We start from the raw sequence: 26742 nt of genomic DNA on the forward strand, positions 1-26742 counted from the left end.
TGTACGCCAAAAAGATGTGCAAGTATTACATATTAATCAACATTTAAAAAATAAATACTTGCCCAAAACACATGAGATTCATACAGTAAAAAAATTTATATATAATGAAAATTATATATAGAGAGAGAGAATATGAGTCAGTTTTCTCGTTATCAGAAGGACAAATAAAAGAAAGGATATATCTAGAATCAATCATGTAACATTGCATGAATATTAATGGCATGAGTGCAAACTCATGGATTTATAAATTAGATAGATGGATATATATATATATTCACACATACATTTGTATACACATATACATAAATATGCATATATTTTCATCTATGTTTATATTTACAGCTGTATCTAATCCAGCTGGATAAACACATGGTCCCAGCTCTGTCCACTGACAGTGCCTGGGAGCAAGGAAATCTCAATATAAGAGAACATAACTCAGGACTAGATGTTGGCTTCTAAGAGCATTTTCCACTCAAAGAGCCCAGAGCTCCCTGGGCAGCTTGATTCCTGCACTGAGATGGGAAAAACTCAAGCTGAAGCTGGAATATTTGTTCTGCCAGACAGCAAGGAAATGCTGAAAGAATGATGAAGACATGACAGAAGGAAACATGACCCAGACTGAATGGGCCCCCACTGGCCAGGGTTGGGATCATGTTAGCATTAAAACAGAAAAATAATAGTGATAAAGTTTTATTCTATGTTTAAGATAGGACACCATGATGCCACACAGATATAAATGAACAACTGAATATAATAAATTTTCATGAGGAACAGAAGAATTCCAAAGCCTCAAAGTCCTTTCCCTCAAAATCTTTATTAACTCTGCACCAGGGAAGCTTGAGAGACACCACCTTAGTCAAGTGATTTCAAAGAATATGAAGAGTAGTGTAACAAGTCAAAATTATGAGCTACCCTAGGACACAACCAAAAGAGTACAACACTACTTTGTGCTATTTCTGCCAAAGACCAATAATCTGATTTAATCATGAAGAAAGCAAAGACTCAAACAGGTGATATTCTACAAAATAACTATTTGTAATATTCAAAATTACCAAGGCCATGAAGACTAATTTTTTTATTTTTTAAAGATTTGTTTATTTTATGTGACAGAGTTACAGATAGAGGGAGGAGGTACAGAGAAGGAGAAAAAGAGATTTTTCCATCTGCTGGTCCATTTCCCAAATGGTCACAATGGCTGGGGACAGACCAGGCCAAAGCCAGGAGCCTGGAACTCCATCCGGGTGAAGGCCATGAGTTTAAATTGAGGAACTGTCCAGACTTAAGGACACTAGAGACATAGCAACTAAATGCTAAGGGAGATTCTGAAGTGACTCTTTGGCAACAAAAGACATAGTGGAGACAATCTGTAAATCTCGAATGCCATCTGAGGGTTAGAGGTAGCAATGTGTCAACATCGATCTTCTGGTGTTGATGACTGTATAGTAGTTACAGAGGACAGTGTACACGCAAGTACTTTTCCAAGGTGATAGGACATTTAGTCAGAAACAGGAAAAGCATAGTCCTTTGGCTATGCTTCCAACTGTTTTAGAAGTTTGTGGTTACTTCAAAATGAAAAAGTAACTGGTTTAACCCATGTAACTCTCATCCTGAACAGAGTCAAATTTGCAAGTGCTGGCTAAGGTAATCCGCTCCCTGCCCCAAGAAAACACTGTGAGGTACTTTCAGTTGCTGAATATCAGACGTTTATTCTTTAACTTCCTACTGTCACTAAAATCTACTCCGTAAGTGGCTCCTCTGACAAACAGTTTCCATTTCACAGAAATTCTGTTCTGTAATAATTCACTTGGAAATGTCCAGTGCTGGGGATGAGAATGCCTCAAGGCATAGCGTGGGATCATGAGATCCTAGGGGCCACCACGGAGGTCGTTCTCCCCATCCCCCAGCTGCCACACAACAAGCTGCAAGTAACACAGGGACCATCTCTGCAAGGCCATCCAGGTTGAACAGAGAACATCACACTTGATTCAAATTACACATTCAGTACTATACTGTACACATCTAGCATTACACATGCTTAAAATAATGTAAGTATGCATAATGACATATCGGGTCTCACTTTGAAAGTAAACTATTAGCAGGCAAGTACGTATTTGAAAACTTCTAAATAACATCATTTTATCTAAAGTTTACAGTGTTGCTGCACACCCATGGGCTGCTGCAGAAGCCCTGGGCATGCAGAAAGTGGCAGAGAGAATAATCACATGTTAACATGGATGTAGGAAGCCAAATCTGATTCTAAAGATGCCCCTGCCAAACCAGAGCCAGGCTCCAGGCTGAAGGGGGTCCTATGGGAGGGAATTATGCTTTCACAAAGGCAGACAGATGCACTCTGATTCCGGGGGTAACTGCGGCCTCGGGGTCGGGGAGGGCGGAGGAGCTGGCTGCCCCTTGCTCAGGGGTGTCTGTCAGACCTCGGAATTCCACCCTGGTCTGCAGGGCTGTGTTGGGCTGAATGAGATCCTTTGGACCTGGTAGGCCCAGAGGCACCGCAGCTATAGTTTGGCAGTAACCTCCAGTTCTTGCAGCTTTCAGACTAAATGGATAATTCGGTCTGCCCCCAGGAGAATGCTTGCCAATTATAGATGTTTTTATTTGTTTGTGATTTTAATATGATCTATAAAAATAGCAAACTTTGTAACTAATAGCACCATGAACACATGCATCATGGTAGAAAACAAGATAATAAAATGAATTGTTTTTGACTCAGAGCAATGTTCCCTGCCACTAACGTCAACAAAGTAAATCATTTTAACTGAATTTGGGGGAAATTAGATAACTTTCTGGAGCAAAAATATCCTTATAGGGAGAATATAACCAAATTAGATCATGTATAAATAGATGTATACATATACAGGGGCAGTTTTAAAAGGTATGGCAAGTGGAAGTAAAAGATGTGTTTATTTTGGTTGAAAACCAAATGTTGAAACCCATGCAAATGAGTTGCTCTTCAAAAAGTTCATGAAAAATGCACTCGAGGAAAATACCACGCATGGGTGTAACAAAATGTTTTAACAAAATAAACTTTCCTTTTTTTTCCACAAATTTTTGATGTATCCTAATATACATACATATACACTTCTATTGCACATCAAAGTGAAAAAGTGTAGGTATTTATAGCTCCCTATTCATAGTGACTGCAGGCTTTCAAGTAGTTGGGTAAAACTATTTACAGAAAGAAAATCAGGGGCAAAAGAAGGCATCTAACTCTTACTGATGGGTCAACTGGGTTTCAAAAATCGGGAGACAGTACTGTAGGTATTAATGTATTAGGACAGTAGAGCCTATGTGAACACCTGAGAGATAAGATAGCTACAGTTTTGAAACATCTCTTCCTATTGCCTGATTTTTAAAAGGAATGCCAAACCCCATAGAAAGAAGAGGGTCTGTTAGTGAAGTGAGTGAAGTGCAGACAGATGCTGGCTCTTGGCTGTCCATTTTCTTTGCAGATTAAGTTCATTTTTGGCATCTTTAAAGAAAAAAAAAAGACACTTGTTTTACTGGGTGGTGCATTGCTAGGAGTGGGCCTGGACACAGGGATTCCTTCCCAGTGAGGTGTGTTTGTTGAGCGCACATGAGATGGACTTTCTATAAAGCTAGTTGCAAGAAGGTGTTTGTTCTGAAAGAAAGCAGCAGCACCAAGGAAATCTATGCAAATCCTGCTGGCTTTTGGAGTCACTGGCCCAGATTGAACAAAACACCAGCAGGAGATGGATGTGGTCCAATCAAGTCAAGTCGAACTCTGTAGTCCAGGAAACAAGGGACTCTCACTTCAAGTTGGGGGGAACCGGCCAATGTGTGTCACGCCCGGGTGCCAGAGAGTTCTGTACAAAATAACGATAACAACAAATTAGCATAAATGCTTTAAAAGCTCCATGTGCCAATTCCCTTTACCAAGGGTTCGCCTTCTCTTTGCTTCCTGTCCACACACACACACACACACACACACCCCATCAAAAACTCATCTTTTTGCTTTAAGACCTAGCACTAGTTTCATGTTCTCCATGGTTTTACCCAGCCCACTCTCCACTCCCTATCAGACATTCTCTGAATTCTGCCCACCTCTGATCCCAGCTGCTGCACAGTCTCCCTGTGCTGGCACAACCCCACCTACAGCTCAGTTTTTCTGCCTCTGGACTTTCTCTGAAGACTTCAGAGTGAGCTTATCCCAAACACAGGGCTCAGCTCAGTGGTGAGCGAGAGCTGATGGCCCCTGCAGGCCGCCTCAAATGAGTTAGGATTGAGCAGTGGGCAAAAACCCCACCAGGCTCTCTTCAGGGGGACAACTCGGGGAAGCATCGGAACACTTCTCAGAGGTCTGGAGCATGCAAGGACTTCTGGGCCTCTAGGCTCCGGGGACTGGAGCTGAGCCCTCGGTATCACACCTTCATTTGCTTTTCCTTCTTGCTTGCCTCTCTCTCCCTGCCCTCATCCCTTCTTCCCCGGGGCCACCGCCCAAATAAATGACCTGCCCTGAATTGCCTATTTGAGGTTCTGCTTGGAGGGATCCAGACTAAGACAGAGCACAGTACTCTCAGCACAGGGGTGGAGAGAAAGAATGTAGCTTCTCAACAGCAAAGTAATAAAACACCAGCTCATTGCAAGGGTCGGGACAATGGGATGGGATTAACTGTCTGGGGGAAGCAAACGAGTCACTAAATTCTCTGAGCATCAACTTCTGTCACCCAAAAACTGAAGAGCTGGAATAAAAGAGCATTTCTGACACCCTTCCCATGCGGATTCCGTGACAACGGACATTGTGTTTCCCTTCTCTGCAGTGGCCTTAACCACTGATGGTGACAGAAATGCAGTGGCTTCTGTCTCATTATGCGCCTCACATCAGGCCAGCCTCAGTCTAAGACTCAGAAACTTTCCACAACAGACGCCTCAGACTTTCCAGGCACTCCTTGGACTTGACAGTGTGCTTTCCAACACTGATCAAAAAAAGCCCCATCCAATGGCCTTTTGAAACCACCCAAGTATTCTAAACATGTACACTCTTTACATGGAAGTATCTGGACTATTTCTCTTTCTTTCCCTTTCATGCCAGCCCAGATCGCTCTTCCTAATCTCAGTCCCAAATTCCCACACACCCTCCCGGAGTCTCACTCGGTAACTTAACACTTAACTGATATCCAGTAATTGCTCATCATATGACTTAACGAACTTTTCAGCAAAGAAAACTTACAATCACGCCAGTATTAGAAACATAAATTAGAAAGCTGTGTTGATACAATCATGGTTTATGATCTTTTCATTTGTTTTTAATAGTGTTTCTAAACATGGTTGTTTACTTTGAATATATAGTGCAGAACGTACAAATTCAGGTAAAGTGAAAACCCAGATTTTCATAGAAAACAGGAAAATTAGGTTTTGTTTTCCTTCGCTTTAAAATAAAAAAATTAAAATTCCTGAATTAAAGCGAAAAAACTTCTTCCCTACTCAAATTTCTACGTGGAACTGTACCTGGCGGTGTAGGTTTTTTAGCTGTGTTCACTGCTGCCATGAACATGTACTCACTATTCGGGTCATGCACACTGGACTGATACTTCTGAAAGAAAAAAATCAGAAACATGGGTTGTCACCTGCTCTTCCCCATCTTCATCCCTGCCTTTTGAAAGTCTGTGTAAAAGGCCTCTGACTTTATGCTAAGTAGGAGAACAATCAAAAAAAGACTTTAAATAAAAAAGAGCCTGCCAATCAACTTCCTTCCTCATTTTCACCATTTTGTTACTTCCCCAGCCGTTTTAGATCGTGGGCCCAATCTCCTCTCTCTTCTTTATCCCTCTTTTCAGTTTCCAACCTGGCACAGTACACACACTGTCTGATCCATGATCTCACTGTGGATATACTGAATATAGCATCCTCACACAATATGCACAATGATACTGAGAACCTGTACTGGAAAAAGCTGAAAAGAATATCCCACGACACAGGGTGATTTTTGTTGTCCATGTTTTATAATTGTTGTTTAAGTTTTCATCTATTTGAAAGACAGTAGAGGGAGGGGTGCAGGGGGAGAGACAGAGTCAGTTTTCCATCTGCTGACTCACTCCCTGAATGGCTGTAACAGCTCCCACACATCCCTAAATGGGATGCAAGTGTCCCAAGAAGCTGCTTAGCCCACTGCACCGCAACACCCATCCCTGTGGCCAATGCTTTAACTTTCTAAACAACTTTTTAGTGATGCGATTTAAAAGCAAGACCTCTAGGCCAGCGCCGTGGCTCAATAGGCTAATCCTCCGCCTAGCGGCGCCGGCACACCGGGTTCTAGTCCCGGTCAGGGCGCCGGATTCTGTCCCAGTTGCCCCTCTTCCAGGCCAGCTCTCTGCTGTGGCCAGGGAGTGCAGTGGAGGATGGCCCAAGTGCTTGGGCCCTGCACCCCATGGGAGACCAGGAAAAGCACCTGGCTCCTGCCATCGGATCAGCGCGGTGCGCCTACTGCAGCGTGCCAGCCGCGGCGGCCATTGGAGGGTGAACCAACGGCAAAAGGAAGACCTTTCTCTCTGTCTCTCTCTCTCACTGTCCACTCTGCCTGTCAAAAAAAAAAAAAAAAAACACGACCTCTAAGAATTTATCATGTAAAGAAGTTGGCCATTTCCTTCTCAGCTATCACTGAAGCTCGTTAAGACTTTTTTCACTTACTAGTTGAGTGAAACTTTATTAATCAGTTGTTTTATCTTTTCCCTGACTCTCAGGAAGATGAACTCAAATTTGCAACCTGCACCTAATAATTTTTAAAAGTCAGAGTTAGGAAGCTGGTGCTGTGGCGTAGTAGGCTAAGCCTCTGCCTGCAGTGCCAGCATGCCATGTGGTCACTGGTTCGTGTCCCAGTTGCTCCTCTTCTGATCCTGCTCTCTGCTGTGGCCTGGGAAAGCAGTGGAAGATGGCACAAGCCCTTGGGCCCCTGAACCCAAGTGGGAGACCCGGAGGAAACTACTGGCTCCTGGCTTCTGATAGGCCCACCTCCGGCCATTGCAGCCATTTGGGGAATGAACCTGCAGATGAAAGACCTCACTCTGTCTCTGCCACAGCCCCCGGAACTCTACCTCTCAAATAAATTTTTAAAAAATAATAAAAATAAATTAAAACAATTTAAAATCAGAGTTATTTTATGCATTGACCTTTCTCTTGACCTTTTGTCTTCCCTTGGCCCTAATAGGCTTTTTTAAAAAATAATAATAGTAATAATAATAATAATAGCCTCTTTGGAAGCAACAGAGTCTTTTTTGGAATAAAGTGGTCAACAAAATAAAGTAATAAATAGGCTTCTGTTCTGCGTTATTAGTTAGGTATAACTTGGAGAAAGTGAGTTGTCTACCTTTTGACCAAATTATAGTGAGAGCATTATGTTATTCTGATGAATAAATAACCATTGGCTTTCCTCAGTAACTCATATATATGACCAGATAGAAACTGCTCACCTTTTTTGTAAGCCAGAAAATAAATACACATCCAAAAATGTAGACTACTGCAAAAGCTGCGCATCCTATGGGTAACCAGAACTTCAGCTGGCAACAGAGCTGTGATTCTGTGTTGGAAAACAGCTATGTTAATACAAACTCTACGAATCGAATCCCCCCCCCCCGTCAGAGCTGAATCACTAGTTCTTTTACCAAATTGAAAGGAGCCACTGAATCAAATCAAGCTTCTCTTCATTAAGATCACAAAATCCAGGAAATTGTAACTAACAGCATCTCAGTAGTACAGAAAAGATTCAGAAACTAAAATCAAAAGACTATGCACATACACGTTTATAAATGTGCTTAATACAAACGGCTTTTCTGCTTGTATTTTCACAAAAAGAATAAACAGGAAAAGAATGGTATAAACTATGACTTTCAATCATCTTACTTAATCCCCAAAGCCCTGCACAAAACCAAACCTTAAACCTTAGGAGAATAGAGATAATAGGCATTAAGCCTTGAGTTAGGGTATTTTTCTTAATTTTTTTCCTAATTCCTAATGGTATATGTACTTTAAAGGTAATAAGACCTTTTTCTAACTTAGTAGCCTTTGTAATTAAATGGCACATTACTGATTAACACTAATTGTCATTATTAATGATAAATTTTATATTTTCATCAAAAATGTTTCCAATCAACTACATGTAAATGAATTTTGGCATGAAACATATATATTTGTTTTAATTGTTTTCATTAGTGAGAAATGTTGTCAAAATGTGAATGTACTCTTAAGCCAGAGAGATGAAAGCAACGTCTTACCATAAATATGCAAATATTCTCCTCTAAGAATCTCTACTTGAAAAGGAGGAGGATCAAAAGTTGATAGTTTGCAGAAGTAATAGCTGGCATGAGAACTGTCCAAATTATACAGAAAAAAAGAGACGCTGTTGTTGAATAATTGATATTGACAGAATTTCAGAGCCTTAATGGACACTGTGTTTCCACTTTCCTTTGTCTGCCTGAGGTCACAGAGGACTTGTTCCCCTTTCAGTAGCTGCATTTTGAATTGCTGGACAATCTCGGGGTATTTGCATACAATTTGAACACCTCCATTGTGAAATGTAAACATCTCATACTTGGCAGAGTCATTGATTTCTCCTGGATAAAAAGAAGGAAAACAAAGCAAGGGTGACATTTTATAAATATATTGCCCTAATAATGATATTTAAACATAGAAGTAATCTCTTCTCTTCATTAAGTCACCTCCACTGTACTCAAATGAAAGAATTTCCATCCAAACAAAGAACACAGCAAAAAGTAAAACTGTCCTAGAAAAAAAAAAAAAAAACTAACCAGAAGCTTGCCTGTCATACATGAATATATAATTAGTAACACATTAAGTAACATTTACATCGTATGCACCAACTAGTATGGTGTTTGCCCTTTGCATATTATAGACTAATAATAAGCTAATAAATTTGGGCTAGGAATGGGGTAAAATTCTAATAAAGGTGGTACAGTGAGGATGGTTGCAATTTTGATCAGATCAGGAAAATCTCACTTTGAAGATACTACTTTTAAACTTGAAATTTAAACATGAGTAGCACTCAGCCAAACAAGGAGAGATTTTGGAAACAAAACTCAACACGAAGGGTCATATATAAATGTGTATTTCAATGATACCCTATTGTAAGGCAGCAAAAAAATGGAAATCATTTTTAAATGATAGAAATATGTCTTTTCTGAACCTCATCCACTGAGACTTGAACCAAAGGCTCATGATAAAAGTAAGGCCTTAGATTTATGTTTACTTTTTCACCTGTTGAGATATATTTTAAGCTTATAGGAATACAATATTGCTTTTCTGAGGTATATGTGGATGACAGAAGGAAAAAACTGAAATTGCTTTGGCTTGGTTGCAGATTTTGAACTATTAACCTAGAAATGCAAATTGCTCTGGGGCCAGCATTGTGGTATAGCAGGTTAAACAGCTGCCTGCGAAACCAGGATCCCCTGTGGGTGCCAGTTCAAGCTCCAGCTGCTCCACTTCTGATCCAGCACCCTACTAATGTGCCTGAGAAAGCAGCAGCAGATGGCCCAAGTGCTTGGGACCCAGACAAAGGTCCTGCAGCTATCTGGGGAGGAAACCAATATATGGAATTTCTCTCTCTCTCTCTCTCTCTCTCTCTCCCCCTATCTCTGTCTTTCTCTCTCTCTGTATAATGCCATCTTTAAAATAAATAAAAATATATCTTAAAAAATCAAATTGCTCTTGCTTTTCTGTTTGTTTGTTTTTTTTTTTTCCTTTTTGCTTATTGTGATAAAGTTGTATACTGGAACTGGGAGGAAATATTAGTATGATGGTTTCTTGTCTAAGTTTAAAAATATCTGTGTTTATTCCAGAGAGAGAGAGAGAGAGATTTATTTGTTTATTTGAAAGGCAGAGTTACAGGGTTGGGGGGAGAAACAGAGCGTGCTCTTCCATCCATCTGTTGGTTCACTCCCCAGATGGCCGCAATGGCCAGGGCTGGCCCAGGCCAAAGCCAGGAGGCAGGAATGTTATCCAGGTCTCCCATGTGGGTTCAGGGGCCCAAGGACTTGGGCTATCTTCTGCTTTCCCAGGTGCATTAACAGGGAGCTGGATCAGAAGTAGAGCAGCTGGGACTCGGAACCAGCACCCATATGGGATGCTGGCATGACAGGAAACAGCTTTACCCACTATGCCACAACACTGGTTCCTTGCCTTTATTCTTGTGAAGGCTAGAGGTTAATAAACTATGCAAAACATTTTTAAGGAAACACAAGTAGCTAGTGGTCCTCTGAAATGGAAGTACTATTTGTATATTTTTGCTCCTTATGTTCTAGATCACATTTATATACTAACAAATTATGTGGTATTCTGCTATTATCATTTAATATTATATCATAAGCAATTATTTACAAAGGCATAATAATTAACCTTGAAGACTATGTAACAGACCACAATGCTAATCTATCATAATTTAAAACTAATTCACTAACATTGAATATTAGGGTTATTGTCAGCATTTTACTTTTGTGTAAATATTATGACATCTGGCCAAAATGTGTAAACACTGTTGTAACAAAATGTATCAGTACATTGCTTTCTTAAGGAGCTGCTCCAATTTATAGTAGGATGAGCATTAAGCAGGAGGATCCATTTGCTGCAACTCTGCTTGAATTAGTTGTGTTAATTTAAGATTCACCACAATTACTTATTTTTTAAAAATCTCTTTAGTTTATAGCTAAATTTAGTTTATGGTTCTCATATTACTAGAAAACAGATTTTTAAATTGGAAACATGCTTGCAAAACTGAGCATAAATGTTCTAGTTTTCAGCGATGACAGTCTAGATGATTCAAAATAATTCAAACAAGCAAAACAGCTAAGAGAATTACACAGTGGATACAAAGAGAAGGAATTTCCAGGTGAAATTTGAAGACAAAACCAGAACCCAGAGACACAGCTTGGAGCTGCTTTTGCTCTATGAGCATATGTTGCTCCCCTGAATTCAATCTTTTTTTATGCCTTATCTTATTTGCAAAGTGAGAAATCTAGAAGACTATCTCAGAGTTAAATTCCTAGAGAACAAGTAACCCAGAAGTAAATCAGCCATCAAGGACATTAGAGCCTACCTTCAAATCACTCCAATTGTCCAGAAAAATCTCAATCCTTGAACCTTAAAGTGATCTCAGACTATTATCACACTTAGGCTTTTGAATGTAAACTCTTCCAAGGAGAAAACATTTATATCCCAAGTCTCAAATCATGTCTATAAATATTTATGTTATAATGCCATGTAGCAATACTACAATGACAAGCACACCATAAAAAATACTAAGACACAATGAAAAAAGGTCAGCAACAAAAAAACACCCTATAGAAACGAATCAAGGAACAATTTTCACATATGTATTATCAGATCCCCAAAATAAAAAGCTGTGCTTATTATGTTTAAAGAAATAAAAGATAGGGTTGGCACTATGGCATAGCAGGTAAAGCCACCGTCTGTAGCACCAGCATCCTACACGGGCACTGGTTTGTGTCCCAACTGCTCCACTTCCAATACAGCTCTCAGCTAATGTCCCTGGGAAGGTAGTGGAGGATGGCCCAAGTGTTTGGGCCCCTGCACCTATGTGGGAGACCTGGGGGAGGCTCCTGGCTCCTGGCTTTGGGCTGGTCCAGCACTGACCATTTTGGCCATCTGAGTGAATCAGCAGATGGAAGATAGATAGATAGATAGATAGATATCCCTGTAACTCTCTCTCTCTCTCTTTCTCTTTCTCTCTGTCTCTCTCTCTGCCTTTGCCTGTCTTTCTCTGTAACTCTGGCTTTCAAAAAAATAAATCTTAATAAAGAAAAAAGAAACAAAAGACAATCTTGTAATAATATCTGCAAAGCACAGAAAAAATTAAGTCTTCACTAATTTGAATAGGAACCAACTAAAACTGGCAAAAAAATCATGCACTAACAAATTAAAAATTCAGTGTATAGGTTTAATAACACATTAGCACTAAAGAGAAAGCTGATGAACTGGAAGGTCGGGTATATAAGGTATATAAGGTATCAAGGATCCAGCCATAATCCACAGACTCAAGCTCAACAAATCACAAGTGTGATTAAAAAAAAAAAAAAACCCAGGTCAATTTAGTAAAAATCCTAAAAGCAGCCAGAGGAAAAAAAGAGTTCACTTTCAAAAAAGCACCTACTAGACTGACAAATGATGCTGCAACATAAACAATAAAAGCCATGATACAGTGAAATTATATGTCTTCATTGTGTGTCAACCTACAACATATTGTCTAAGAGGATAGTAAAGCAAAGTGGGTCTGTTGTGATTTCTTGAAAAATCACTAAAATATTACAAATAGAACATATAACCAAATGAATATCACAAAAGTCAATATAATATTTCATCTGAAGAGAAAGTTTGATTCAGGAAGGCAAACACAGGGGTGGAAAGGTTTCAGTGTGCTGACAATGTTGTATTTCTTGACCCACAGTGATTGCAGGAGTGAGGTAGTATGCTTTAATCATATTCAGTAAATTGAACATTTATGTTTTATTCATTTTTCTGTAGAGATGGTTCACTTTATAATGAAACTGCTTTTAAGCATACAGAAAGAAAATAATGCTTGTTTCATTTTTTTAAAATAATACAAAAGGCAAAAGGGAAGAGCGCTGACAGCATGAGAACAGGTGCAGTCTGCATTAGCTTGCATTGGGGACTTATTTGAGAGTGAACTATGTTGCACTACTGTTGTTTTGGTGCTTAAATCTTCTACTATCCGCTGTAGCAGATAAAATCAGTGGACTGGTTCTCAGTTCCTTTAGAAATGTTCAGAGCAAATTTCCCAGAGACTTTAGAATGGTAACAAGTAAACCACAAAGAGATATTGGGGCAGAGGTATCTGTGGCTAGTATGTACACGCACAGGCACAGGTATGTTGACTTCCATTTCCCAAAACTATTTTGTCAGCAGCTTTTTTCCTCTTTTGCATTCACTCTACAATCTTTAACCCAACACAAAACGAAATATGACGGTTGGGCAGTGCAGTGTGGTAGAAAAGAAACACAGTGTTTCCAAAGGAAAGCAGAAGCAAATCCTGGCTCTACCACTGGAAAGGTTCTGTGACTACAGTACCCCTCTGGACTTCAGTCTCCTCACCTGTGAAATATAAGACTGAAACAAAAGCATATGAAAGTTCTTGCCTGCATTTACTTGCTATGAATGCAGTACCCAAACATATTCAGGTCAATCTACAAACTGCAAACAATGACAATACTTTGCTGTTGGATGATTATTCCTTGTCAGGGAGGTCATGTTCCCATAATCCTCCCATGGCTCCAGTATAGTAATGGCTATTCCAAAAACTCAGGAGATATTAGAATGAATGAGACTGTTTTTCTTGCCCACAAGAGTATCTAGGTAGGGCAAGGAGGGCTGTGCCTCAGTTTATCTTGAATGACAATGTCGAAGGTGTTATGCCATTGATATCAACTGGGGATCCTAACACGTTATTCTTATCAGACACAATTAACTATTCATATGTTCAATTTTTGAAATATTTTAGTTATTTATTTTAAATCGGAGTTACAGAGAAAGGAGAAACAGAGAAAGAAAAAAGAGATCTTCCATCTGCTGGTTCATTCCCCCAGTGGCTGCAAAGGCCAGAACCTGAGCCAGACAGAAGCCAGGAGCTTCCTCCAGGTTTCCCATGTGGGTGGCAGGGGTTCAAGCACTTGGGCCATCTTCTGCTGCTTTTCCTAGGCCATTAGCACGGAGCTGGATTGGGAGCGGGGCAGTCAGGACACGAACCGATATGGGATGCCGGTACTGCAGGTAGCAGCTTAACCTGCTATGCCACAACACCGGTCCCTATTTTTTTCATTTTTAACCTTAAAAGCTGCCGGATTCACCTTTTTATTATTAAATGCAGTAATAGGAAGACTAGTTCAGATTTTCATATACCCATTGTGAGTGCATTCCATCTGGAAAATATTTGACAACTCTAAAATTTCTATTTTAATGCTTTCAACTATGGTATTTAACCAGGCACTTAAAGACTTACTTTGGCATCTATAAAATAGGTATGCTCAAATACCAAATCACAGGCCGGCGCCGCGGCTCACTAGGCTAATCCTCCGCCTAGCGGCGCCAGCACACCGGGTTCTAGTCCCGGTCGGGGCGCCGGATTCTGTCCCGGTTGCCCCTCTTCCAGGCCAGCCCTCTGCTGTGGCCAGGGAGTGCAGTGGAGGATGGCCCAGGTACTTGGGCCCTGCACCCCATGGGAGACCAGGAAAAGCACCTGGCTCCTGGCTCCTGCCATCGGATCAGCACGGTGCGCCGGCCGCAGCGCGCCAGCCAAGGCGGCCATTGGAGGGTGAACCAACGGCAAAGGAAGACCTTTCTCTCTGTCTCTCTCTCTCACTGTCCACTCTGCCTGTCAAAAAAAAATAAAAATTAAAAAATTAAAAAATTTAAAAAAATTTAAAAAAAAATACCAAATCACAGATTCTCCTTAGCTTTTGGTAACATTTGACAAATAGTATCAAAGGAGACTATCCCTTATTACCATTTAATGAATAGCTGATTTAAAGAAAATCTGAATACATTAGTGTTTTATAACTGCAGAAGCTGCTAGCTACAATCTTTTTTTCTATCTTCTCTGGGTGTTCTTATCTCCAAGAATAATATTCAGCTTGGAATAGTGATATGAAAGCACCAGTTTTATAGCTGTTATCTGTTCTGAATTGTTGGGTATCAAATCTGTTTCATCAATTCCTCTGTCATACCAATAATTTAAAATTATTAGTGTTCCCCCTAACCAATCTCTCTCATCTTGCTCTTTGTTTCTCTCATGTTTACATTTTCTTCAAAAACCAGCTCTTAATGTAAAATCCTCCTCCAAAGCACCATCTCTCACACTATTCTTCAACATGCTCCTCACTCTTCACTCCATTAATTTCTCACAGACACTATCTGTCCATATTTCGGGCATCTGTAAACATCCTCTTCGCCACACTCTTTGTTTTCTGTAACATGATTCAGTCACTTCCCATAATCATACACCATCACACCTTGTAGACTTAGAAATCATACAGCAAGTCCAATTCTTTTTTTTTCTGCAGGCAAATGAAGGCTCAGTCAGGTTAAATTACTTGCCTGACGTCACACAAGCTTTGGCTACATAAAAGATTTATAGGTCAAACCACAGTCAAAGAGCTGCCAGCAACAAGCAATGGAAGTGTAACAGAAGCAGGCAACCACATGAAGTCAGACAGTGGTAATTTATGATTGAGTGTTACAGGATCACTGCTAAATTCCCTGTCTGAGGGAAGAAGGCTTGATTTCCTATACTTCTGTTTTACATCCAACAGAATCTATTCACTGCCCCTCCACCTCGGCTACAATTGGTCCAAATCACCATCATCTTTTGGACCACAAGAGTTCATAATGTTTTGCTCTCTGCCTTGTCCATTTGCAATCCATTCTCCAGAGAGAAGACAGAATGATCTTCTAAGAATCATAACCATATAGTGTCATGATCCTGCTTAGAAAACCTCCATGGCCTTTCCATCTCCCTTAGAATAAAATATAACTCCTCACCCTGGTTTCCCATAACCTATTTGACCCAACCCAATCCCTCTTGACATCACTTTACAGCAGTTATTGACTACACACAGTCAGTCACACTGCCATCTTTCAATGCCTCAGACATGTAGAGATGCTTCTCAAGGTTTTGAACTTGATGGTTCTTTGCCTGGAATATTCTCTCTCATCTTCCCTGGGCTGCTTCTTTCTCAATGTTCAAGAGTAATGACACTTTTTCAGTGACCACCAGCCACCCAATCCAAAGTATACACTCAAGTAATAATTGTTTCTTCTACATGAGATATTTGTCACTGATTTATCAGTATTTAAAATCATCTATTTGTTTGCTTACTTATTTATTGACTTGTCACAACACTATAATATAATCTTTAAAATCAGGGACTTTGTTGGTCATTCACAGACCCATCCCAAGTGTCTACACAGCACCTGCCGTATAGCAAATTGCAATAAATATTTAACAGATGGTTGGATGAATGAATGGATTCATGGGTCGACAAATGAGTATGTAGATCTTGGTATTTTCAAGCTAAGGAAACAAAGCATGGAATATAGAATATAAGAACCTAAAGTGCTCTTAGAAATAATCGTTAGATTTTTCATTTTACCTCTTGCATTTACATTTTTAAAGTTAAAACTGGAGCCAGCAAAATGTCCAAAATTACATAGCTTGTAGCTGGGATATGATCCTAGGTTTAGGTAAACTATGTTGTTTTTCTTCTGGAAACAAGTTAATCAAGATATATGAGTATAATCATGCCTACAAGACACCATCCCAACTGTGATATCAAGTTCTAATGAGAATCACCTGTTGGAGCTTTTTTTTTTTTTTAAAAAAAAGATTTATTTATTTATTTGAAAGTCAGAGTTATAGAAAGAAAGGAGAGGCAAAGAGAGAGAGAGAGGTCTTCTATCCGCTGGTTCACCCCCCAACTGGCTGCAACGGCTGGAGCTGTGCCAATCCGAAGCCAGGAGTCAGGAGCTTCTTCTGGGTCTTCCATGTGAATGTAAGGGCCCAAGGACTTGGGCCATCTTCTACTGCTTTCCCAGGCCACTGCAGAGAGGTGGATTGGAAGTGGAGTAGCTGGGTCTCGAACAGGCACCCATATGGGATGCTGGAGCTTCAGGCCAGGGCTTTAACCAGCTGCGCCACAGCACTGGCCCCTCATTGGAGCTTTAAAACGGTTTCTTTACCAGAAAATATCCACCAGGCTCATTAACACTTGTTTAAATGGCTGATGATTCTTTCGGCTTTTTTTTATGCCCAAATAGGGGAGGAGAGTTTTAAACTGATTGATTCTCCAGATCTCCCCAAATAAACAAAATTTGCCTCCTATCTGGCTACAGGGACCCCTGGACCAATGGTTGTTCTAGTACACTCAGAGGTTTATAAACCATAACATTTTAGTGATATATGGTATAAATACCTTGTTTATTATTTAGCATTTAATACACTGTTAAAATATGAATAAGAATATATTCTGCTGAATCCTGATGATGAGTAAAACCACAATATTTATATGGGGTGATTTCTTCAGGTTTTCAAAATGTTTAAAGGATAAGAGTATTTGCATATTCTTTTTGTGGATGGAACTGTTAAGAAAAGCTCTGAAGAAAAATATCTTTCACCTAAGTATTGCACTGTGGTTCAGAACAATTTATTTCCATGTTGATTCTTATAATATCTGGACAATTTCATTTCTCCCATATAAGATGGTCTTTTTAGGGCACATCCTAGGACTGTGGCTGAAAGTCCTTTAGAGAAAGCACTGAAAGAACCCACATAATCTAGGGAGTATGAGGTGAATCAACAATGTGATTTTATTCTCTTTAAGGAGATTCCTAACCACAAACCTCCACAAAGATCACCAAGTGATAGAAAGATAAGATCTCCGGAGTTGGCAGTTGTTGATAGTGCTTATTAACCCTTTCACTATAGTCAAACAGTGATAAGCGCTAGCTAGCACAGCACATGAACCTAGATAAAGTTGAATGGAGGTAAAGTTCTAAAAATTGCCGTATCTATACTAAGCTTTAGTTACACTGATTTATTTGAAAGGCAGAATGACAGAGAGAGAAAGGGGAGACACAGAGAGAGATCTTTGATCTGCTGGAATACTCCAGAAATGCTGCCCAATAGCCGGGCCTGGCCATGCCAAAGCCAGGAGCCATGAACTCCAAGAACTTGAGCCATCATCTGCTGCTTCCCAGTGGCATCAGCAGGAAGATGGATCAGAAGCTTGAGTAGTTGGGACTCCTGGTGATATGTGATGTGGGTGACCCCAAGCAGTGACTTAACCCACAGCCATAATATCTGTGCCATATTTGACGTCTCAACTAAGAAATTCTGAAATTTTCTAAAATGTGTGCTTCCTACCACTTTTTTTTCAATCTTCATAAAAGGTAATGTCCTTTTTTTATTTATTTGACTGGTAAAGTTACAGACAGTGAGAAAGAGAGACAGAAAGGTCTTCCTTGCGTTGGTTCACTCCCCAAATGGCCGCCACGGCCAGCACTGCGCCGATCCGAAGCCAGGACCCAGATGCTTCTTCCTGGTCTCCCATGTGGGTGCAGGGACCCAGGCACTTGGGCCATTCTCCACTGCACTCCCGGGCCACAGCAGAGAGCTGGACTGGAAGAGGAGCAACCAGGACTAGAACTGGGCGCCCATATGAGATGCTGGCGCCGCAGGCGGAGGATTAACCAAGTGAGCCACAGAGCCGGCCCTGGCAATGTCATTTTTAAATAATTCTACTTACACTAGCTATAACTTTTAAGATCTCTATACTTAAATTACTCTTCAAAGGAACCCATTGTCTAAAAAAGAGGTTGGAGTCAAAGGGGACATAGAAGGTGGGCAAGATAAACTGAACCCAATATAAATTCCTAGCTTGTGGAGGAAAGAAAGCCAAAAAATGTGAAGAAAAGTGAGGAGAAATCCAAAAAGACAAAAAAGTACACATGAACACACATACATACACATACACAAGATGTATGTCATTATTACTCTCTGAGGAACTCTATAGGAGAGACAAAACAGCCCTTTGTTCTCAGGAAAGTTTGATTTTTCTCCTAGTTAAAACCAGTTTTCTTCTAGAAAACAGAAAAGTCCCAGAGGTCTTATAGAACTCTGTAACAATATTCACAGAGTAATTAATTTGCAAATAAGTTACTTTATTAGTTATTTCCTTGATGCTGATATGAAATTATCATACAAGGCAATCACATGAGATTAAACAAAGTCGACTTCGTCCCACAGAGGGAGAGAACTTTGTCAACATCCCTGAATGTCCACGGTGCTGCTCACTCATCGGCTGTGCAAAGTTGTGTGAGCACATGAACAAAACTGATTTACACCTGTGGGTGCAGCTCTCATTTCTGATTCAGTAACTCACTTCTTTATCTCCAGTCCTTGTGTCCAATTTCCTTTTTGGCATTTCTATGAGGATATACCCTTAAACATCAGTGTGTGCCATTTGCACACTAGACTTAATATTCACTCAGCAAACTCAAACACTAGCTTTTAGGGAGTCACTAGTCTGATCCTAGAACCTTCAGTTGGCCTATGAGTCCAGTTGATTCTAGGTTTTAGATATTTCTTGATGTTGATCCTTTTCCCCCATGCATACTGTCAATACATACCATTCCCATGTCATCCCTCACCTATAGAAGAATCTTCACACCAGTCTTTCTCCCCCCACTCCCTCTTCCATGCTTCTCTCAAAAATCACGTTTCTGCATTTCTACAAAGCATTTCACTCTCCAGCTTAAAAGTCTCCATTAGTCCCCTGGTGCTTATAAGAGGAAAGAAAGAAAAAGAGAAAAGAAGGAAGAAACTAACTCTTTGGCAAACGACAAAAAATGCTTTCACAATCTTGTAGACTATTCATTCAAACCATACTAAAAATTTAAGTCATCACTTTCACTTCATTCTTCTGTTTCCATAAACTAGCCTATTTTGCCTTTATCTAACAAGAAATCTTCATTCATTCTTTAAGAATCATTTTAAATGCCAACTAATCTCTTGGGGAATTTCTGAGACTCCCAGAGAAAGACTCCTATCTCTAGAATCTCAAAAATAAGTTGTTTAGACCAAGAGATTTATAATACATATTATCTTAGATCATAATTAATGTTACCTACATTCCTCATTTAGCTATGACTTCCCTAATAAAATTGCCATCATGGTTGCCTAAATAATCCTAAAACCTGGAACATAGAAGAATCTCAATAATATTAAATGAATGAATGTTTAGAAGAATTAAGCATGGCTGGCAAATATCCTTGGAATGGGTCAAAGAGAGGAGTGAGAAAGTAGAGCAAGATCCTATGTGCTGAATATTGGAAAACTTGCTTCCCAATCCGAAAGCAAAGACTCAGACTGAATGATCCTGGCCAATTATCTGCAGCTCAGTAGTTTTCAGGGGTTCCCATGGAACAGCAGCAGCAGCCACTTACAAGTGGTGAGTACTCATACAGAGCAGAGAGTGCTAGGTTAAGCTAATTATACACAGTATATCATCTGACTCTCATAACAATCTTTAAAGTCAGATTTTTTTAAGTTTGAATTTTTCTTTTTAACTGACATAAAAATTGTACATATTTATGGGGTATTATGGGATATTTCAGCACATGTATACATTGTGTAATGTCCAATCCAGGTAAATGTAACTAACTCCTCAAACATTTAACTTTTTTTATGGTGAAGCATTCAAAATGTTTCCTTCTAGTTATTTTACTGAAATCTATAGTATGTTAACATTGTTTATAGAAAAAGACAAAAGACATCAAGTGCTGGTGAGGACTCAGAGAAAAAAGGACTCCTCACACTGTTAGTGGGAATATAAATTAGTAGAGCCATCGTGGAAAACAGTATGGAGGGTTCTCAAAAAATTAAGAACTTTCACAGGATTCAGCAATCCCAGCACTGAATACATATCTAAGGGAAATGAAATCACCATAAGAGACGAGACATCTTCACTCCCATGTTTACTGAAGCACTATTCACAGTAGCCAAGAAATGAAAACCTAACTGTTCATCAACTGATGAATGGATAAAGAAAGTGTGGTACATATACATAATGGAATGTACTCAACCATAAAAAAAAGATAAAAGGATGAAATATTGTCATCTGCAACAACATGGATGGAACTGGAAATCATTAGGTTAGGTAAAATAATCCAAACAAAAGTTGCCTATTTTTATCCCTATTTTATAACCTGGAATTTAAATAACTGGCACAAGGTTATAGAGTCAATGTGAGGTAGGTCATAATTTCAACCTAGATGTTCTGACACCAGAGTCCACACACTTAATGAATCTCTTAGTCTAATAACCAAATCCAACCTCCTCATTTTAGAGAAATTAAAGCAAGGAGCTAATGAGACTTGCTGAGAAATAAGAAACAAAAATAAGCTTTTAACATTAGGCTAGATATGGAGATGATTTGCAGATATTCTTTTCCTTCAATATGTGTTATTGCCATAAATCCTTAAAATAGCATTCCCATTGATAGCACATAAGTATTCTGTGTTTCAAAGCATTATCATACACCAGAAAATATTTTAAAATTTCTTAGAGATGAAATTATATTATGCTTAACACATTCATTTCCCTGGACATTTTCATTCATCAACCATTGTGTAATAAGCTGCTTTGTGCATTTGAACCAGCAGCAAATCCTGGGTCCTTGCTCTGACAGAGTCTAAATTCTTAACGATTATCCTATAACTTATCTGCCTACAGAATAGATAAGTTACAGAAATTGAATCATATATATAAGAAAACATCAGCCTAATTAAATAAGTGCAGAGACTAATATGAGATTTTTTGCTTTAGTCATAACTAGTACAAAATAAACAGAACTTTGTAAGTGCAGTAGAGGCACTGTTGATGCTATATGAAACTGATTCTTTAATGCAGAGTCCTAGGAGAACATAAACACTAACTGTAAAGTCGATTCTCAGACTCAAAAGTTACTTTTAAATTATCTTTAATTGCTAATTGGAAGCTCTGTGCCTCCATCAACATGGCTGGAACATATTATATCAGCACTGGTGGTCAACTGAATCAAAACTCTTGAGTCCATTGCCCTGCTTAGGGAGAAACCTATTTCTTCTTTGCTTTTCCTCAAGCAAAACAGATACATCTTTATGCTAGGTGAGACCCACAGAAGTCCATATCCCCACTTTCTCCCTCTCTCCTTAAAACAGTCTTTGTTTTTGTTCAACCTTAAAGGCCAAACCAGTGAGGGAAAAATCATTTTTGACTAACAACTTGAATTTCTGTGTTATATTCTCCACATACTTATGTCCTATTTTCCAAAATATAATTTTTGAATTCTTATGCTTCAAATGCCAAAATTCTCATTTTATTTAGAATGATCAAAAATTGTCATTTAACAGCTTTTTCTCCAGTAGCACAGAGGTATGGTTTACAGAAAAAAGATGACTTCCTTTTTAGTTTTTGCAGCCTATAAATGGTTTTTGTTGTTGTTGTTGTTGTTTTGCAGAACTATACAGCTTTACAGTTACAAATTTATTACACTTCATAATTACAACTTTAGGAACATGGTGATTCTTCCCACCATGCCCTCCCACCCATACTCCCAAGCCCTCTTTAAAATACATTTCTGTTACAGTTACAAAGCCCAGCAAGTCATTTTATGTAGAAAACTCAACAGTCTTAGATTAGGGAGGTAGCATAAGTTGTAGGGTTTGGTCACTTTGTAACTATGAACACTAGAGTAAATTTTTTATTTATGACTTTAATTTTATTTGAAAGATAAAGTGGCAGGCACAGAGAAATGATCCATCTGCTGGTTAACTTCTCAACTGCCTACAACAGCCATGGCTGGGCCACACCTAAACCAAGAGCCTGGGTGGCAGGGATCCAAGCACTTGCGTACTTATCTGCTGTCTCCCAAGATGCATCAGTGGAAGGCTGGATGGTAAATGGAGGAGTCAGGACTCAAACCGAAGGCAATGACTTCACCCGCTGTACCACAAGGCCCACCCCCGAGGGTGAATTTCTTAGGTCATATAACACTATGGATATTACTGTGAGCAAACTTCAGATGATAAGTTAGAGCCTCCCTACACACCTACATTTTGTTTCTACCAAGAAATGGGAATATGATTGGAGTCATTTTAAAACTATGTTAGTCCATTTCATCTAAAGGTACTGTGGTTAACAAGCACGGGCAGATCACAAAAGCCATTTTGTTCACTAATAATGAAAAAAACAAATGACTCAAGATTTTACCTGAGAGGAACAGGCATTTCTAGAAAGGGTGAGGTGGGTGGAGGTTAAAAAAAAAAAAAGACTAAAACAAACAGCAGGGAAGGGGAATGCCTGAAATGAAGAAAAAAGCTTAAGTCCAGAGAGAGGTCTTACTCACTCCTAAGAAAAATCAGTGAAAATACACGTGCAGAGAAATAGAAAGAGAGAGAGGCAGACACTAGTGAGGATCCTGAATTCCAGTGCTAGAATGAATAGCTCTCAAGAATACACGATGCTAAGGATTAGCCACAGGACAGAAAAAGGAAGCCTACACCCAGAGAAGATACCAGTTCCCTCCAGGGTAAAACAGACATCTTCATGTGTGCTGGACTTCAGGAAGTCGGGGGAATTTGAAGAAAACAACATAAATCTTTTGACCACTGGATCAGAAAAGAAATGTCCAGAATGATGTTATCACTGAAAATATTTGATGTGCTCTAAAGAAAGTTACTGAAACAGAAAAAGAAAATACTGCAAGAGGAAACCTAGCAATTACCTGCAACTGTACGTTTCAAATTAAGTCAACAGAAACCAGGTGTGGGGCTGGAGTGCCCTAAATGCGGGAAGCATGAGAATGGGAAGGGAAGAACATTCTGGAGTCCCCGTATCAGTGCAGGGGACAGGGTTAGACATACCAGGAAGGGCATCATCATTATTTATTTTAACACAATAGCAAGTAAACAGACATTCAATTAAGATTCCCTGAACATGATAATGGCTTGGTAAATTAAGGAGAGTAGTTGAGGGGCCAGCACTGTGGTGTAGCAGGTAAAGCTGCCACCTGCAGTGCTGGCATCCCATATAGGTGCTGGTTCGAGACCCAGCCGTTCCACTTCCTATCCAGCTCTCTGCTCTGGCCTGGGAAAGCAGTAGAAGACGGCTCAAGTCCTTGGGCTCCTGACCCATGTGGGAGACCCAGAAGAAGCTCCTGGCTCCTGGCTTCAGATCGGTGCAGCTCCAGTCGTGGTGGCCATCTGGGGAGTGAACCAGTGGATGGAAGACTTTCTCTCTCTCTCTCTTTCTCTCTTTTTATCTCTGTAATTCTGCCTTTCAAATAAATAAATAAATCTTAAGAAAAAAAAGAGTAGTCGACTGTCCAAATTCACCAAACAGCTCAAAGAAACTATCAAACCAACACAAATTAACAAAAGGACTCAACAACAAAGGAAAGTAAGTTGTAAATAAATGTAGTATTGAAGGAATAAAATCAAATACAGGCTCATGATGCTGAGTGGGAATGGCCTCGATTCCTGTGTCCCAAGAAAGGACCGACCATCTGGACTTCTTCAACATCCAGCATGCATACTGGAAGGAGGCCTTGCTGCGGCACCTGAGAAGCTGGAAGCTCTCACAGGCCAGCCTGCCCCACCCAGCAGGCCTCTCTGAGCGCTGGGGAGGATCAGGTGCTGAGACACACAGGAGTTGTTGTTCCTCAGGTGGGGGAATCCAGGCATCCCCACAGCCATACTGAGTGAGAAAGCAGGGCCCTTCCCCGGGACGCACCACAAGACACACACGTTTATTCATTCCCCTCTGGAGCATTCTCACACTGCTTTCAGAGGGGGCGTTCCAAACTCAGACCCCAGGAGGACCCCCCGAGGGCCCACAGAATCTAGGAGAGTCTTCTCAGTGCGATCAGAGGTTCAGTCCTCCCAGACCCTGCTACAAGGAAGAGCCTCCAACTGTGCCAGAATCGTTAAAAGAATAAGACTTCACAAAATTTTGCATTGAGATCCACAGAAGGCTGGAAATCACCAAGATTTCCCACAGCCTTTTTCAACTTTTTATTTCAGAATAAATTCACAGAACACAAAAATGTGAAGTAGTGATGAGAGTTTTCAAATACCCTACACTCTGCTTTACCTCTTGCTAACATCTTTGATTAGGGTGATGTATTTGTCACAGTCTGTAAACCAACAGTCATAAACCACCAATCAAACAACAAAATTGATTAGAATGTCCCTCCCATAAGATTTTTGTTAAATCACTGCTATTTCAATGCTGTGGAAAAAACATGGATGCTGGAGTCCCCACACATTAGTGTTTAATTAATGTGTAACAAACCACTTAGCCTTTCCTACTCTGAGATTCTTTTACCACTGACTGAAGATGAGAGTGCCTACATCTCTACAGCATGGGAAAGACTTCAGAGTTCGTAGGATTTAAAATATGACAAAGAAGATCTGCAGGTGCTTAATTGACTTGAGTTTGATTCTTTGTGTTGATTGCTTTTTAAATGGTAGTTGCTCGATACGTACAATGTGTTGGTACTTTGAGCATGATGATTGTTTGATTGTTAGCATACTTATTATCAGCCAATTGAGTCATTCTCGCCTCAGTTCTGCCATCTGTCACACAGGAAGATGATATGCCACATTCCATGATTTCCCGTGTGATAAGAGAGAGTATTGGTTCTATTCATATAAAACTCATGATGAATATTATTCCAGAAATACTATTTTTTATCAGCTTATTCCTTTGCACTTGCTCTTTCCACACTAGGGACTGCTCTTCCCCAGCCTTCATACCATTCTCCCTCCTGACTGCTTCTCATTCTTCCAATCTCAGCTCAAATGCCACTTCCACAGCAAAGACAAGGAGCCCCCTGCTGCCAGCCTCATTTCCACACCTCCTCCGTCCGGCCAGCCTCCGTGGTTACATTCTCTCATAGAACTGAATTCTGCCTGTAATTATCACTACTTCATGGGATGACCCGGTAGTCCCATCCAGTTAGGTTCAGGAGAGCAGGGCCTGACCTGGTTTTGCTCAATGCTGTATACACAGCAGCTGGCACAGTGCCTCCTGGATGGCAAGTGCTCAGTGCTCAATAAATGAATGGATGAATGGATAAAGAGACACCAAATCCAAATCTATCTTTTATGAGGTTGTAGAAAAGACAGAAACAAGCAAGTAACCCAGAACTGTCCTTGGGACATTTACAAGTAGACCCTAATACCTCATTTAATATCATCTCACTTCTGCCAGCTTGAAGAACAAGGCTCAGAGTTAAAGAAAATGAATTTAATGCAAAATGTACAAAGTGAGAAGGAGCAGAAACATGTTCACATGTGAAGTTACCTTGTAGGTAGCATCATTTAAGTTGTTCAGATAGAATCTGATATATACCTTCTAAGAGAAAGAATCAAAGACTCCAGAATGATTTTTTTTTAAAAATGTCCACAGGGGTTGGGGAGTATTTTTCCATAATCCACTCCGCCTTGGCCTTTTAGGGTGACCCTAATACTTAGTGTCAATAAAAACTCCATGGTAGCCTGGGCATTTCAGAAAACAGATCATCCAGGCAAGATTAAAATCAAAATCCTTCTTTTCAAAACCCTTCCATTTTATTTTCTACCACAGAAAGAATCCCCAACCCAAATGGCAGGACTATTTAATTTTCATTCTGTTGACACAAGTCATTTTGCCTTTCATCTTTCTCTGAGAACAGTAAGCTGGTCTTTTACTTTATCCACTGACAGGTAACTCCAAGCAGGTAATTTAAAAATGCAGTGGTCCCTTGAAACATATTGTTTCATCTTAACACACGGTATCAAAGGCAGCATGTAAACTCAATGCCATCCACTGTGACACGGGTGACATGGTGCCCTTGGCCGTGATCTGAAATTGTTCCTACTCTCAAAAAACAAAGCCACTTTATATCTGGTGCCCAGTTTTTCTACCTTTGATTTTCCTTAATGTTCACATGGATTCTAAGTTAATAAAAAATGTTCAGTGGGCCACTTACCCGTTAGAACTTCAACCTGGAAGCAGAAGAGAAAGAAATACCAAAGGTCTGACTTCATGTTTGCCAGAAGCACGCACCCTCCTCCTTCAGTCTTCAGAGCTGACAACGAATTCATGTTCTCGGTTGTTTTCTATTTGCTGGAAAGGAAGTGGGTTTT

General features: G+C 39.9%; 1 protein-coding gene across 1 annotated transcript; it reads right to left on the minus strand.

Annotated features, from left to right (window-relative positions):
- Nucleotides 1–1685: 1685 nt before the first annotated feature.
- ICOS (inducible T cell costimulator) lies at nucleotides 1686–26742 on the minus strand. The gene is made up of 5 exons (XM_008259011.4): nucleotides 26586–26742; nucleotides 8244–8582; nucleotides 7443–7549; nucleotides 5485–5569; nucleotides 1686–3842 (listed from the first exon to the last, which is right to left on the minus strand). The coding sequence occupies exons 1-5, from the start codon at nucleotides 26698–26700 to the stop codon at nucleotides 3820–3822; spliced, it is 669 nt and encodes a 222-aa protein (XP_008257233.2). The 5' UTR covers nucleotides 26701–26742; the 3' UTR covers nucleotides 1686–3819.

This window comes from Oryctolagus cuniculus, chromosome 3 (genome assembly GCF_964237555.1).
Source record: "Oryctolagus cuniculus chromosome 3, mOryCun1.1, whole genome shotgun sequence".
Classification (NCBI taxonomy): Eukaryota; Metazoa; Chordata; class Mammalia; order Lagomorpha; family Leporidae; genus Oryctolagus; species Oryctolagus cuniculus.

Coding starts and splice junctions, on each gene's coding strand:
- ICOS (XM_008259011.4), bottom strand. CDS start 26,700: ATGAATTCGTTGTCAGCTCTGAAGACTGAAGGAGGAGGGTGCGTGCTT. Junction 8,583..26,585: donor CCAGGTTGAAGTTCTAACGG/GTAAGTGGCCCA, acceptor CTTTTTATCCAG/GAGAAATCAATGACTCTGCC. Junction 5,570..7,442: donor TTTTCTGGCTTACAAAAAAG/GTGAGCAGTTTC, acceptor TTTTTCTTTCAG/AAGTATCAGTCCAGTGTGCA.